The sequence below is a fragment of the Ctenocephalides felis genome, unplaced genomic scaffold (genome assembly GCF_003426905.1).
Source record: "Ctenocephalides felis isolate EL2017-DRISC unplaced genomic scaffold, ASM342690v1 CF-g0.4_SCAFFOLD_03571, whole genome shotgun sequence".
NCBI lineage: Eukaryota > Metazoa > Arthropoda > Insecta > Siphonaptera > Pulicidae > Ctenocephalides > Ctenocephalides felis.
In genome coordinates, this window is record NW_020539725.1 from 39461833 (window position 1) to 39478167 (window position 16335).

The 16335-nt window shown below is 27.4% G+C and overlaps 2 protein-coding genes across 3 annotated transcripts in view; both read right to left on the reverse strand.

Moving 5' to 3' along the window:
- Positions 1 to 4159: 4159 nt before the first annotated feature.
- Positions 4160 to 10317, reverse strand: LOC113384493 (DNA repair endonuclease XPF-like). The gene is made up of 16 exons (XM_026622208.1): positions 10152 to 10317; positions 9593 to 9754; positions 9210 to 9390; positions 8622 to 8900; positions 8406 to 8542; positions 7942 to 8096; positions 7437 to 7859; positions 7134 to 7330; positions 6867 to 7034; positions 6635 to 6781; positions 6313 to 6412; positions 5865 to 5992; positions 5375 to 5548; positions 5169 to 5309; positions 4805 to 5005; positions 4160 to 4521 (listed from the first exon to the last, which is right to left on the reverse strand). The coding sequence occupies exons 1-16, from the start codon at positions 10280 to 10282 to the stop codon at positions 4357 to 4359; spliced, it is 2889 nt and encodes a 962-aa protein (XP_026477993.1). The 5' UTR covers positions 10283 to 10317; the 3' UTR covers positions 4160 to 4356.
- Positions 10284 to 16335, reverse strand: part of LOC113384494 (UPF0669 protein C6orf120 homolog) — a 140557-nt gene continuing 134505 nt past the window's right edge. Inside the window, exons 1-5 of one of the 2 annotated variants that reach the window (XM_026622210.1) lie at positions 11991 to 12109; positions 11741 to 11913; positions 11268 to 11384; positions 10878 to 11005; positions 10284 to 10488 (exon numbers count right to left, since the gene is read on the reverse strand). In XM_026622210.1, the coding sequence (XP_026477995.1) occupies positions 10304 to 10488; positions 10878 to 11005; positions 11268 to 11384; positions 11741 to 11913; positions 11991 to 12017 (630 nt within the window). In that variant the 5' untranslated portion in view covers positions 12018 to 12109 and the 3' untranslated portion in view covers positions 10284 to 10303. Of the gene's footprint in view, positions 10489 to 10877; positions 11006 to 11267; positions 11385 to 11740; positions 11914 to 11990; positions 12110 to 16335 lie in introns of those variants that run through there. The other variant, XM_026622209.1, reaches the window with a different exon arrangement.

Genomic DNA, 16335 nt, shown 5'->3' on the forward strand with positions numbered 1-16335 from the left:
CCATAAGATATTTTATGATTTGCATGTTGTGTTATCAGCTGAACAAAGTTTAGATCTTTCTATTAGTACTTTGTTGCAGAATGAATCTCATATTTGATAGGATGTCAGGACTTACAGGATTTCTACACTGCAATTTGATTTGATTTAATTGTTTTGTATTATTGCATTACTGCAGGTATGTTTTGTTTTATTGCATAAAAAGATATTACTTTTAAAAGTTTTAGGAAGCTATTGTATCAGTATATGCACGGTTGAAGAATTTCTCCAAAATTTTATACCGATGAGCAGTATTTGCTAATATTGATAGAAGAGGGTCTCCTCCATAGATTGGTAATTATTTGTGTGAATTTAATATTACATACCTGTTAAAATTTTATACTTTAAATTATATGCTCTCAATGTTTTTTCTTTCAGATTAATTTAGGTACATATAAGAAGTATTCATCTTTGATTTCCAAAAGCTTTCAATTTATGTATTACATATAACATTTATGTACAGTTAATATTATTATACAAGCTAACAGTCATGATACATATATATTTAATCTAATATAAATTAACATTTCTTTCATTTACCATCCCCATCTTATCCAATAATGAAAGTTTGAAGATTCACCAAAATAGGACATAAAAAAACAATATTTTCACCAGAAAATTGATAGTCCTTTGGTATATTACATAGAAGTTTTAAAATTTTCATTCTGTGTATGACTCATTCTACATGTATACGCACACTAGCTTCAAAGTGAGTTTAATTAATATCTCCTGGTGAAAGTAATCCGTTTTAAATTTAATTTTAAACAATAGCATATGCACAAGTACTGCTATATTTATTAATTTGTCTAACTCAGTCCATATTGATGAAAATCCTGACTATAAAGTACAATTAAAAACTTTGTCTTTTTTACTCATGAATTTACCTTTGTCAGTTAATACAGCACATCCAGATTTTACTTTTTTTTATTACGCCCGAGAGTACATTAATTTGGGTTGGAGTGATTCTGCCTAAGCCCACATTATTAACAAATGAAATAAAGCCATCTGGAGTGCAAATAAATAAGAACCTACTTTCAAATACCCTGGAAACTACCAACAATGAATCTGAAAAGTAAAACCTAAAGCAATATAACTAATTTCTAACTTTCATAATTAGTGTTTTCTAAGAATCAAACTCACAAATGGATTTTTAATAATGTTTTTATGCATGTAAATATGATCATTTAAGCAAATATTGATTTAATTTACTAAAGCCTCTTCAAACTTTGAACTTTCAATATTTTTCTGATTGAATATCCTTCCTGAATGTAAATAGTATGCATATTGGTAGTAGCAAACAAAATTTATATTTTGAATTTCATTATTCTTACCTCTGTTATTGTAAAATCATAAAAAATAAATGATGAAAATATGTAAGAAATATGAATTATTAAATGTTTAACCTAAAAATGCACGTTTTACGTCAAAACAAATATTAGTTGACAGCAAATTCAACCCATAAATGTGTCATCCGCCATATTTGTTGGAATCCAAGTTGCACTTAAAATCCGCTAGAGGAGAGCTTGCCCGTTCCCTATTATCAAGATTTTATCTATGATATGAACCATCAATGAACTAATACTACTAAAGAACGCTAGGGATCCTCACATGATCCTCACATCGTTTTTAAGAAATATTGAATAAATGATGTCGGTTCATCATACTTAAATTTCTCATTTTCAAAGTCATTGGCCAGGTTCTCTACAGGTCGCTGCCAAAAACACAATTTACTGATTTGTCAATAAGATTTAAATATGAACTAGCAGGGTGCATGGCAAATTGCTGGAACCACTCTTACCGTGATAAAAAAATCTTGGTACGGAACCCACACAAAAAATTTACACATTATATACATCTATAAAATATCTAATAATTCTATGTACATATATCCAATAAACATTTTTTTAATTTATTTTTATTGAGAGTCCATAATAGCTGGACCTGCCTTCTTAAAAATTTAATCAGTTCTTCATCTTGTCAACACAAGTAAAATGCTTTTTGAATTATTAAATTATATTTAAAATTGGACGTTCCGTTCTCCTAAAAACTGATTTGCCGTTTTTGGCACTTTTTTCCCCACATTTTCAGAATGGCTAGGCTTGCCTTCGCCAAAAACTAATCAGCAAGTCTCCTTATCAATATGAATCGAATGTTTTTTGAATTATTCAAATCAGTCGATCAGTGTTCCGAAAATCGTAGACAAAAATTTAATTCTGTCGAAATTTTCACTTGACACTGGGTTTTTTCCATTAATCTTCAATATTTAGATTATTTAAATTATATGTATTCAACTATAAGACACCTTTGAGCTATGTCTGCCACTTATTTTCAACTATACTTTTATTTTTCTATGCAAATATTTTATACCAAATATAAGTAATACCATAATAGATTTAACTAATACCATCAGTCAGCACCTTGAGGAAAATATGCACACAGTTGCAATTTTTATTGATTTACAAAAAGCTTTCGATACAGTAGATCATGGCATATTACTTAATAAACTAATAGATTTAGGTGTAGAGGGTTTGTCTTACAGCATTATCAAAGATTTCCTCATGAAAAGAGTGGTAAGGACGAAGGTGGGAAATTTCACAAGTGGAGGATGTAACATAACCTGTGGAGTTCCACAAGGTTCTGTATTAGGACCTTTATTGTATCTATTATACACCAATAACCTTAAAGACGCAAAATTAAAGGGAAGATACATATTATATGCAGACGATACAGCGATAGTATATGCGGATAAGGATAAAAAAAGACTCGAAGATATTATAAACACGGACATGAAAATATACACCGAGTGGCTAACTGAAAATAAACTAACAATTAACATAGATAAAACAAAATACATATATTTCAAACATAGAAAAAATACTGAGAACACTAAACTAAAAATTGAAGTAAATAATAGAGCAATAGAGGAAGTGGAAAGCATAAAATACTTAGGACTGATAATAAATGAAAAACTGACATGGACAGACCATATAAACAAAATAAAAAGAAAGATAGGAACATTAACAGGGGCATTGAAAAGGATCCACTCTTTCGGCAAAAAAAATAAAATACTAATTCTTAAAACGCAAATAATACCTATAATTTTATATGGCATAACAACATGGAGCCAAACAACTAAAGCAAACCTAAATGACATACAGAGAATAATGAATAAAGCCATAAAAATAGCATATAATTTACCACATCTAACACCCACCAAATACTTGCAGAGAGAAACAAATAATCATTCACTAAATAACATAATTAAAATAGAGAAATGCAAACTAATACACAAAATGAAATTTAACCGAATTAAAACAAGTGCAACAATAGACACAAATCAAGATATACATGAACACTACACGAGACAACACAACAATTTTCACATTGAACGCAATAGAAAAAAATTTGAGAGAAAATGTCATATGGAGTGCTACCAAAATATATAACGAATTGCCAGACTATATTAAGATGACCAATGATAATGATAATTTTAGAAGAAAAATAAAGAAGTACTATATGGAAATTGAAGAAAAAGAAGACTGAAGAGTTATATATAGATATTGTATTAATGAAATAGATATTATAGTCAAATGAAATGTAAATATTATATGAAAACTGTTTTTCATAATCTCTCATACCAGGCACCTCTGTCTGACTGAGATATGAAAATAATGTATATATGTAAATAAATAAATAAATTACAAAAAAAAAAAAAAAAAAAAAAAAAAAAAAGTAACCAAATAACACATTTTAATGACAGCGGAAAGGAATGCTAAAATGCAGGTAATATAAAAAATGATCTGATTTAACTGAATATATTATAACATTTTATCATCGAAAAATTAAGTTTTTACAATTGTCCTGCAACGGTAAGCCACAATGGATACAAAATATTATACAAACTTACAAAACTAAATGTAGAGTGCTAGATAATGTGGATACCAGATATTACCCATATATTTTCATTCAAACACCAAATTTTACCACCACAAACAATAATTCACTATGTAATTAATAAATAATAAGTAAAAAATGAATTATATTTTTATGGCCTATTGTTATCTATGCAAGGTCTTATTTACATTTAAGTACAAATAATATTGTGTTGTTAAGAAATATGAAATTGTCTTGTACTTTCAGATGTTAAAATATTTCAATATTAAAAATATTTAGTATCAAATATCAAATAAGATAACTGTAAAATTGATAAATTTATGTACAAAGTTGCTCTACTTAAATTATTACATGTGGAAACTATTTCATTTAAGATTAAAAAGTTAAATGATTGATAAGCGATTCCTAAAATAAATCATTAAAATATTACGTCTTTTTGAAATTTCTGCCCAATCTACTTTTCATACGAAGTTTTCTGTTTGTGGCAGAACTGGATTTGATTTCATTATCAACTGGTTTATGAATTAGATGAACAATATCCCAAAACATTTCTGCATCTTTTTGATTACCTAACAGTTCAACAAGTTCATCCTAAACAAAGTTAACATCTCTATTATTAATTCATAAAATATAAAAAAATATGTATCAAAGTTTTTCATTTGAATAATTATTTTCCAGGACAACCATAATTTGTAATAAGAAACTTAATCTTGAATATTGAATACACTAACAAAAGATTGTAAAATCAGAAAATTATTACTAATTTGCAAAAATAAAACTTAAAAATTTTGGTTGCAGATATAGGAAGATAAAAATAATAAAAAAATTAAAAAACTTGTATTTTTATTAGATATCATTTGTGACTTCAGCTTACCTTGGTCATTCTTATTAATTGATCAAGTGATCCGCCGCAATTCATAACTCTACCAATATTTTTGCTATTAATTCCAGGCAGTTTCATAAGAAAATCATAAATGCCCGTATTGTAATGGTCTGTTGCATATTCAATGTCAACAGTGTCGGCATCAGTGCCCAAAATTGCAGCTTGCTTAGAATCGGGTTGCTCTTTATCATGCTTTATAAAAATAAATTGTTGGTAATGAAATGAAAAATAAAATGTTGATAGCGGAGTGAATGTGTAGAACATTTCCAAATAATGCTATCAATTGCATGCATATTAGCAAAATATCATTAAATAATAAATCTAGTTAATATCATAATTTCAATTACACATATACCTTCAATTCTTCAAATAATTGAGCAGTGGCATATGGACCAGGAGACCATATTATCCTCAATTTTGGAAAATGTATTGTCAGCAACTGCAATTTCTGCATTGTGCCTATACCTGCCTTGTCATTAGAAACTAAATGATGTCCCTGAGGCAAAAAAGAACATTGTAAATTTAATTCAAGACAATAGTATAGTTTCAATTATGACTAACTTGTAAATTAAAAGGTCCATTCTGATCAAACTCGATGAGGAGCATAGGTTTACTATAATATCTACTCATTTGAATGCATTGATTATAGAGCCTTCCTGAATTGAGAGATCCAATCAAATCAGATACTGATTTTCTTTCCACACATATTTCTGGTGTTAGAATGTAATCACCTACCTACAACCAAAAATGAAAATGAAAGAACCTTGAATGAATGCGACTCGACACTTACATAATATTTTTTATTATTTTTTATAGAACAATATATTGTGTCACAATTGGAAATATGATTTCTAAATACATTCTTCAAAATACGATTGCTATAATTAATGATTAGAATAAGATAAAAAATTAAAAAGTTAAAAGTTTTACAAAAAAATAGTTTTCTTTTTTACCTTTTGCATTAAAACATAATTGATTTTCTTTTTATATGCTAATATAAAAAAAAATCTGGAAGTAAATGGAATTATTGTCATAATATGTAAATTTTTACCGTAATTGTAACTGGTTCTATATGAATGCCACGCATATGAATTAAACCAGGCAAATCAGATCTGAACTCACGCATGTCTACAATTATTTTTGGTTTGACTTCGGGCTTTTCTGATTCTTCTTGTCCACCTATGAATAATATTTATTTATAAATTTATAAATTGTGCACAAAACGATGTAATGAACTCTTATGACAATACATAATACTTTTGCAATGTACTAGTGGAAAGGGTTAAGTTAACATGAATTTACAAATATCATGATTTTATATAAGTAATTATAGATTTATCAACAGCAAATTAATCGATGTACATAATTCATATACAAATGTACTCGATAACATTAATAAAATTTTAAAGTTTTGTAGAATAAACGAAGCAAACATATTGTTATATAATAACATAATAAAATTAGATATTAGTAATTAGTTACATGGCAAATAAAAATACCTGCTTGTCGTGTGCTTTTTTGTGGACTTTTAGCCGTTATTTTTTTAAGTAAATAATTTCCTTCACTTTTTCCATCTTGATATTCTGGAACCACCATGTTCTGAAGAGTAATGAATCGTAGAAATGAATTTCATTTTCCTTTTAATTGTTTATTACAACATAAAATTAGAACTTACTCATAAAATCTATTGAAAATATTAGTCAATCAATTTAGGAAGATTTCAAAAAAGATGTACATACATATATAAAAATGCCCAATTACTCTTACTTGATTACTCGATTACCCTTTTAATCTTACAAACTAAAAAATATTATCACTTACTTTTTTCGTTTCTATTATAAAATCAAATGCCCTTTTTTCGCGACGTAAATTTGTTAAGTAAGATTGTTCTTCTACTGTACCATTATGAATCAAAAAAAATAATTTAGTTCTTTCTTGTGACGGTCTTCCCAATCTTGCTTCGTAAGTCTAAAATAGTATTTAATTTGATGTTTCATTAAAATGATTTTGTAATCTTTTTTTAAATGTAGTATTTGACATTGATTTGAATTACCTCAATCTGCCTAACTGCAGAAATATTATTTTCATACATAATAATATAATGTGGTTGCATTTGAAATAACAACTTGGTCAGATCCATATTTCCATCTATAGACCTGCATGAAAATATGCAAATCATAGGCTTATCTTCTGATATGCGTGTCATATCCATATTCTCCATCTAATATAAAAATAAAAAATTTAATATTAAATTTAAAAATATAAACATAGATTCAAGTATAAAGGGCAAGGTTATATCTAAATAAAAGCATTCACTCACTTCATCAAAATCTTCATATAACTGTGTACTATTCTTCAAAATATCAGACCCACACAAATCTTGCGTGTATGTGAGTAGATAGCAAGATTTATTTATATCTTCTTTAAAAGCATTATCCTCAGTTTCTAAGACTTTATTTAAATCATCTTCATTTTGTGCTTGCTCAATATTTTCATCTAGTTTTATATTTGCAGAATCTGAGATTTGAGATGATTATTGTTAACAAATAGTTCATTTATGTTATCAATTTAATTTACATTTAATCTGCGTTAAATTAATAAAACTATCTGTAGAAACAAGTACCTGCACAAAGATTTCTCAATAAAACGTTTCCTTTAGATGGTTTCCCATCAGACTTAGAAGATATTGTAGAAGTAGCTTTCGAACGTGTTCTAACATTATCTGTTTCATCTGTTGTGTTAGCTTGTGAATTTCCTGTAATTTTGAAGTATGATGAAACTGCTTTTACATCGAAATTTGAAAATTGCTTGGAAACTTTAGATAAATCTATTTCTTCCTTCAATGCATTTTCAAATAAATATTTTTCTGGGCCAAGTTTCAGAACATTTTGAAGTTGCGCACATGTACGTTGGCTATTGCACAAAATCAATATTTTTTGTGATGTATTACTGCTTTTTGATTGATGTTCACCTATATGGGCAGGAATTTCAACTCGAAGAATTTCTAATAGAAATTTCCATTTTGGACAAAATTCTGGATCAAATTCTGAAAGTAAAATTCAATTTATCAAAATTTACTTATTATTTTGTTTTTTGAAGTCGTCTTATTGTGAAAACTGGATAGTAACCTTGTTTATCATTAAAAACCCTTTGTTTTGTTAAATCAAACATGGTTTCAGCAGAATCTAATAAAATCCAACTCAAATTCTTTCTGGCATATTCCGCTGTTCGATATTGTCTCATTTTAGCATAGAATGAAACTGCATCGGAATACATCATATCCCTTAAATTATAATAATTATTGCACTTTTATTAGTAAAATGAATAATTATTATCACTATAATTTTTAAATCAATCTTACGATTTTAGATATGTAAAGATTTAGAAGAACTTAAACAATATTGATGCTTCAAAGTTATTGCATATTATTAACATGCAATAATTCAATTAATTAAAAAAGTTTTATGTAGTATGCAGTGTAATTATTTTGGTATCTTGATTTTTTCGAATTAATTTATTATAAAATTTGGATAATAAATTGATCAACAAGTTGACAAACAAATTAATTAATATTTGTTATTTTTTTACATACACCATAAGGCTTCTGAGAACTTGCAAATCCTGCAGTAACTGTTTTGTAGTAGTTTTAAGTTGATGCCATTTACATTCCAGTTGCGTTTGCAAAATCTTTTGAAACTGCTTTACTAAACAGTTTTCAACTGTTATTTCCTAAAAAACAAGTACATATAAAAAGTGAATGCGGAAAAATATTGAATTTATATTATGTGAAAAATGTATTAATGCTTACATGAAGTTCAATATTTTTTTCTTTATTCTTAAATTCCCTGCAAGTAAAATTCATAAGGTCTAAGAGACAGGTCTGTAACCTAACCATTTTGTCCGTCATCGGAATATGAAGTTCAATAACAATAGGTTCAAATTGTTTCAGGCAGTTAGTCACAGAAATATGAAATCTCGGCCATATTTGCAACTCTTTTACAAAAAGAGATTTCATAACGTTTTCTACATTTCCATACCCGAATGTGAATGATTCAACATTATTAGAGAAAGCTTTAATAAATCCAGTCTGGAAAATTAAATATTGTTTGAATTACTAATTATGGGTTGAGAAAAATATAATTAACTTAATATACTTTGCAATGGTATTGAAAAATAGGGATTTTTTGATAGATTAATAGCATTCATGTTTATTATTGAAATAAATCATTGTTGCAAAAAGCTTCCCAATAATTGATACAAATAATCTATTTTAATAACGTTTTGTATTTGTTTCATAGCATAGATCAACTTAGATTTTAAAAAACTAACTGTAGAATTAGCTTACTTTAAGTGATACACAAAAAATAAACACCTATATAAACTATAGTAATGTTACCTTATTGTTTTGCCTGTATAGTCTCAAAGCAAATGCTTCTTGGCATGACTCAATTACACTATGAGCATGTAAAACAATTATTCCTGTTATATATGATATTGGTACACGTTCCTTTAACAAATCAACTATTAAAATTCTAGTAGAAACAAAATGAATACCACCTTTTAAATAATTAGATTCCCTAAAATAGAGCATTTTATTTAAAATCATTTACATATTTAATCTTCATAATGTTAAAAAAATCAAAATGTGTTTTTTGTTGCTAATATGAAATATGAGTTGATTAAAAAAAATCCAATATGTTTCAGATAATACATTATGTGTTAAAACAAATTTAATACCATTCATAGTTTTATAATGCAATAACCCTCAAAATAATATACCTCTCTTGAGCGGTAGTTGCTGCTACATGGGTATGTTCACTATTGAGGAAACTGATAAAGTATTGTTCCTCAAAACTGGATGCATTAATAACAATAATAAGATTAGCTGGATCTAAATATACCTTCATTAAATTTTGTACAATAACATTACAACTCAACCCCCTAAAAATATAATAAACTGATATATTGTTGAATTCAAATTTATTAGAAAAAAAAACAGTCATGGGATATGAAAATGTATCTAGTATGAACTAGTATATAAATTTAAATAACAATAATTAATAATCAATCAATTCAATCATTTCCAATAAAATTTTATGTAATATGTAATATCCATTGATAAAAAAGATAATCTTAGTTTTACCATATAATTTATAAATTTATTTAAAATTAAACTAAATAATGAAGAAAATAGTATATACTTTAAATTTCTAAATTATAATGGCTTATTATCACATTTTTATAAAAATTCACTTAAATCACAATTTATCATTGTTCAAATTAATATCATAGTATCATTTTCAACCTTAATTTATATATAATTGTGTATTCGCCTTACCTAGCAGCAACAACAAGGCCATCTGCATGAATAACATCTAAAAATATTTCCTTTTCATAGTCAAGCATTCCCAAATTTGGGTATACCTTTGACTCCACTTCTGGTGGATCATCAGAATCTGAAGACTCCATAATAAATCCTTCACAGCTTAATTAAATTAATATTAAAAATGTCTCGAGAAAGGCATCTATCACAAAACTTGTGCTTAGTATAGACTGAACAATTATTTTCAGTATTGGTGAATTATTTCTGTTCCTACTATTTTCTATATCTAAATTTATCCTGTTTTCTTTAGCATATTCATGATCTTGTTGTAATAACTCAAAATTCACGTATTCTGCAAAATGTGAAAAAGAATAATATAAAAACAATCAAGAAATAAAATTGATATGTGAAACATTTGATAACATTGTAATTTCTATGATTTTTTTTAACATAGATATATTTTATATATACTTAAACAGTATTTAAAACCAAAAAAAAAAATTATTATTAATTAATGAAATTATAATTGATCTATATACAGAATAAATCATATACAGAATTTATCTTTGTAAATATACTGTTTAATAAATTAATTCAAGTTGAAAAATTACTTAAAAATTAGTAAATTAACAAATAAATTAACAAATAAATTAACAATAAAAAAATTGGTGTTAAAAAATAGGAAATTAATACATAAATTAATTATAAGTTAGCAGTACCATTAGTAATTAAAATACATACCACCATTTAATTTTAAATAATCTGATATTACATCAACTTCTGCAATGGGTTTGTAAATATCTAACTGACACAAATTCTTCTCAGAAGCAGAATAACCATAGACTCCAATGCTAATAGGCCGTTTAAAACTAAAACATTGTAATAAAATTATAATACAATTAATGTTCCCTACCCAAAAAAGGAAGATTATAACAATACTTTTAAGCATTAATTCTCTTCAATATATCTATGTAATGATAAATGAAAGACTGAAATTAATTCATGCATATCATATCTAGATTTCAAATATTTTCTATATGAAACAATATTCTTTTATTATCTCTGTACTCGAAGAGCATTTCTTTTTTAATTATGAAGAACTCGAATGAGTAATTTTTAAACTATACTCACGAGTGTGGTACTAAAACCTCATCAACTCCACAAGTTGCTGAATGCAAATCATATCTCAATGGATCTACCAACGGTTTCAGACCATTTTTTGATATATACAAATCACAATCTCCAGATCTATAGAAATGAGGTTAAATGATGTTGCAATAAGATTCTGAATTAAATATTTCACATTAAAATTAATTCCAACTTTAAACTAATGATGAACAAATAAAACTTGTGTCTAAAATGTTCTTTTTACAAAGAAGAAAAAGTTAGATAGCAATTTTTACAGTAAGACAATCTTATATAAAAAGTTAGGTTTTAATATTATGTCATTCAAAGGGATAAAAACACTCTTAATCAACTAACATACTACATTAGGCAAAAAAATTGTATTCGTAAGTGTAAATAAGTAGATCTTAAATTGAAACTTAATTTCTGGATAATTGGTGGTCAACTATAATTGACATCAAAATATAGAATTAACTTACATTGAAAACAATTTTATAAGAATCGTTCCTTGGTAGGACAAACTCCAATATGAGTAGTTTTTGCTGCCAATTTGATAAGTCACACTGTTCAACAGAGTAAAATGTTCATTTAAATTAACAGTTGAATCGAAGTTTATGTTTTTATATATTATCCCAAAGAATACGACCGCTATCTGCAATAAATTAGTGAATGACACAATTGTTATTTATAATAAACAATGACACTTGTATGGTATTTATGGGTACTTACTAATAATATAACATTACAACCGTCCATAACTCAATCATAACCAACAAATGAACGAATACATACCAATTCGTATTAATAATAAAAATAATAACATAAGACCATTGGTATAGTGTATAGTTTTAATGAATATGTTCAAAAATTATAAAGCAGTAACATTGTTCACATGTCAAAAATGACCCAGAATTGTCATAATACGAAAACGTCCCCAAAGATGGCACAGCGGTAAATTGGCAACACTGATGTGATCCGTTATAATCGTTTTTTTATAAATTGGCGACACTGATGTGATTCGATATAATCGTTTTTTTTATAAATTGGCAACACTGATGTGATCCGATGTAATCGTTTTTTTTCTGTTTCGGAAATAATGGAGAGAAAAACTTTGGGACAAGTTAGCAATAAGCGTAGATAAAAGAGGAGTATATGGCCCGAGTAGATCGCTACTCGGGCCATATTTCGTTGCCACGTTTTTCCGACCAAATCTGTCAAGTGATTCGCAACGTGGAGCGCTAATTCAGGGGGCCATAGGGGGCAATTAAAAATTTTGGTGATTTGAAAGTAATGTAGTATAATATTGGTAAAACATTTGACGAAAAAAATGCTTCTCAGATTTAACCAAGGTGTCCCGGTTTGGCCGGGACAGTCCTAATTTTTAACCTTGCTTTCCTTGTGCCGGAGATATGTTTTTTTTCTCGGGTTGACCTGACTTTTTTAAAAGATTAGCTTGAAATTTCGTCATTACTTTATAATAAAATTTACACACGTTGGCACATCCTATAGTCTTAAGTCTCAGCCAAACTACGGCACAAATGTCCTCGATATGGCAAATCTGCGCCTCAATTTGGCTCTACGCGGCATTCAATCAATGGACGTAAATTCTCCTGGCTTATTTATAAAATTCATGACGGATTTTCGCAGAAACAGTTGCTGATTGACGTAAACGTTTCTGAAACTGTCGAACTTCAATGACTAACAAACATTTATTCACGATATCATTAATTTTTACTCATTTACCTGTAATTAATTCCTAAACAAAATTTATGTATGAAAATTTCTACCTATTATGAAAATTATATACTTTATGATCTTTAATTTTGAATAAAATTTAAATTTGATTGTATATTATGTATTTGGTATGATATTTGCAAACATGTTAATAGCGACTTACAAAAAATTTTGAGGATTATAAGCAAATCTTAGATGGATTCTCGTTTTCTAAAATGAAAATTCAAATCATTTGAAGATATATTAGTTGCTTTTTGCCAATTATAATTTCTAAAGTACATTTTTTACTAATAATTTAATAAACATCATTGTTTACGTTCAAATCTTAGGTGAATTAATGTGTAAAATCTAGTTCATATGAGCACACTTCAATCTAAGATCAATTTGCTAACTCTTCCATAACAAATGAAGTTTTGACATATGAAACAAAATTCTAAATCATTTTTTCTATAAGTAAAAATATTTTTTTATACAGCTGTTAAATAATTTAGTAAAGTAAACCAAAATGCGACATGTTCCAAAATGCATAAGTTCCAAGAAATAATGTATGTATATGGAATTTTGGACTTATTGCGATATTTATTGAACTGAATTATATAACTTCATCTTCCAAACATATACTGTTGATTGTATCTTATTTTAATTTCTGGAACATCTCATCTGTTTTTCGGTAATACTAATGTATTCATTACATTTCCTTGTATATTATATTCTATGACAAACTCTAATGTAAGAAGAATTATTATATCAGCAAAACTGATGAATTTTATATTGATGCATCAATGTAGGATAAGGGCTGTTTTCACTTGGACATATTTCCAACATTATTTTCTTGACTTGACTGCAGCTTTAAATCAGGCTGTCCGAGGCGGGTATCGAACAGGGAACTTCTCACTGGAAGTCGATAGCACTAACCGCTATATTGATACGGAATATAAAATTTAGCTTAGCCCAACGAAATGTTTTGATTGTAAAAAAAATATTTATTATAAAAAATATCAACAATAAGCAGTGTATCATATTACCTATGAATATAAACTGTAATTTACTATTATTTTTATTCAATCATTTTTATTACAATATATCAATAATATTTTATTCCTAATGAGAAACACACGAATTTATTCTGGCAATCTTCCAGGAAAAATAGGTCTAACTTTGATCTGGCAAACAACACTATCATTCTCACTGATTTGAGAGGGATCTGAGGCACGAGTGCGAGGTGTATGGTTAAAATTATATCCAAATGCGCAGTTAATGCCGTCTTTCTTCCCTCTGAAACATTTTAACTCCTCTCATCCAGGAATCGGAATCAGATGCGCGTGCAGGATTAACGGACGTCGTAGAGAAACTAAATTAAGAACTCGGGAATGATATTTATAAATATCTTTATTTTTTATTTGAATGTACATGGGTGACCCAGTACAAGTTGCATATGGAATTGAGATTTTATTAAATATAAATCCACAATCATTCAAACCGATATTTGATTATAAAATTAGCATCGGCATATTTTTAAAATGTATTTGTTTATATCATTACATTTAGGTATATCAATTATATTAACTATGAATTATAATGATTACAGTATTTACAAATTACTAGATAAATATTTTACAATTTTACTAACTGCTGATATATGCAATTTTAAACTTCCTATAGGGTAAGTTATAGTAATGAGCCGAAAATCGAAAATGAAAATGTTTGCATTTCTTCACATTTTGAAGGTTTCTGAACATTTTGGCGTACCTCAGAACTAAATGGATGTGTGTGTGTATTTTGTATGTCCGCATTTTTTCGTCGACTTTTTCGGGCGCACGGATCAACCGATTTGAATGGTTCCAAAAACATTCGATTCCTATTGATAGGGAGATGTCTTGATAGGGAGATGGCTTTGCCAGAGGCAGGTCCGACCGTTACGGAGAAACGAAGCAAAGAGTGCAGAAAATAGAAATCGAGTTTTTGAGAGAACAGAGCATCCGATTCGAATGATTCAAGTAACATTCAATGAATAATGATGAAGTGAAGTGGTGATTAATTTTTGGCAAAAGCAGATCCAGTCGCTTTGGAGTTGCCGAGCTAAAGTGCACAAAATGGCAATTTTCGATTTAAAAAACTTTCTGCTTGTGTTAACGACACGATTGTTTTTGGAAAAGAACTTTTTTTTTTAATTTCCAAAAAAATTTTTTTTTGAATATCGTAAATAATTCGGATTTTAATTTTAATTCTGGCTAAAGTTCTAAAGCTTTGCAATTCAGTTTATATAATTCTTATAAATATATTAGGCAATGTCCTTCATTTTAAATTTGATTGTTTAAGTTTTATTTATTTACTTTTATGTAAACATATATCAGTTACAGTATTTATAATATTCTATTTGAAAACATTTAGTATTTCTTGAATTTTTCATTACGTTATGGAAAGTTCCAGCAATTTACTTTAAATACTTTAGAGAGAATATATAACATATATTTATTAAGATTTTTATTTATTATATATTTTTTATTTATTGTTATAATATATATATATATATATATATATATATATATATATTCTAGAACTATTCTGCCACTTTCCATAGTAACCTCTATTTGTATGATTCACAAAGCACAGAGCTTTTTAAGCTCATTCAGAATTCTTTGTCCCTAAATAATTTTTTTCAAAATTTCAATTTACAATTAATGTTGTTATGGTTATCGACGCTTTGGGAGATAATTTTTGCTTTCTACAAATTCTAACAAACTTGTTCAACAGCGAGAATAAATTTTCAATATAACTATTTAAGAAAATATCTATGTATAACTTTTTAAAGTCTTCATATAAAATTTCGAAACTAAACCTTAGACTCCTATATTGTTAGACAAAAAGACATAACTGACCAACATAAAGATTTTAATCATTTTCGTCGGTATTTTGGAAAATACATATAATAAAGTGCGATTCGCACAGCAATAAAATAATACCATCTTAAATCGCGCAAAACAAAAAAAAGTGTAATTTTGATAAACGATCAAATTTCAGTTAAGTGCCCTTAAATAATATAAATGAATAAATAATAAAAATAACTATAAAATTATAATAAATATATCACATCTATGCGTATACGAATTTTGACCAGATTGGTTTAAGTACTCATTAAGATTTGTCCTCATCCCAGGAATACTTATAACATCAACTGGCGGTATTCAAGTACACGTGATATTTATTTGTGCATAGTATTTTTAGCTCTATACACAGTGGGAAAACCAGATGATTTTATACCAAATAGCAGGTTTCACGTTTTATATTTTCTTATACTGACTAAGTAAAAACATAAAATTTGTCTAATAAAAATATAAAT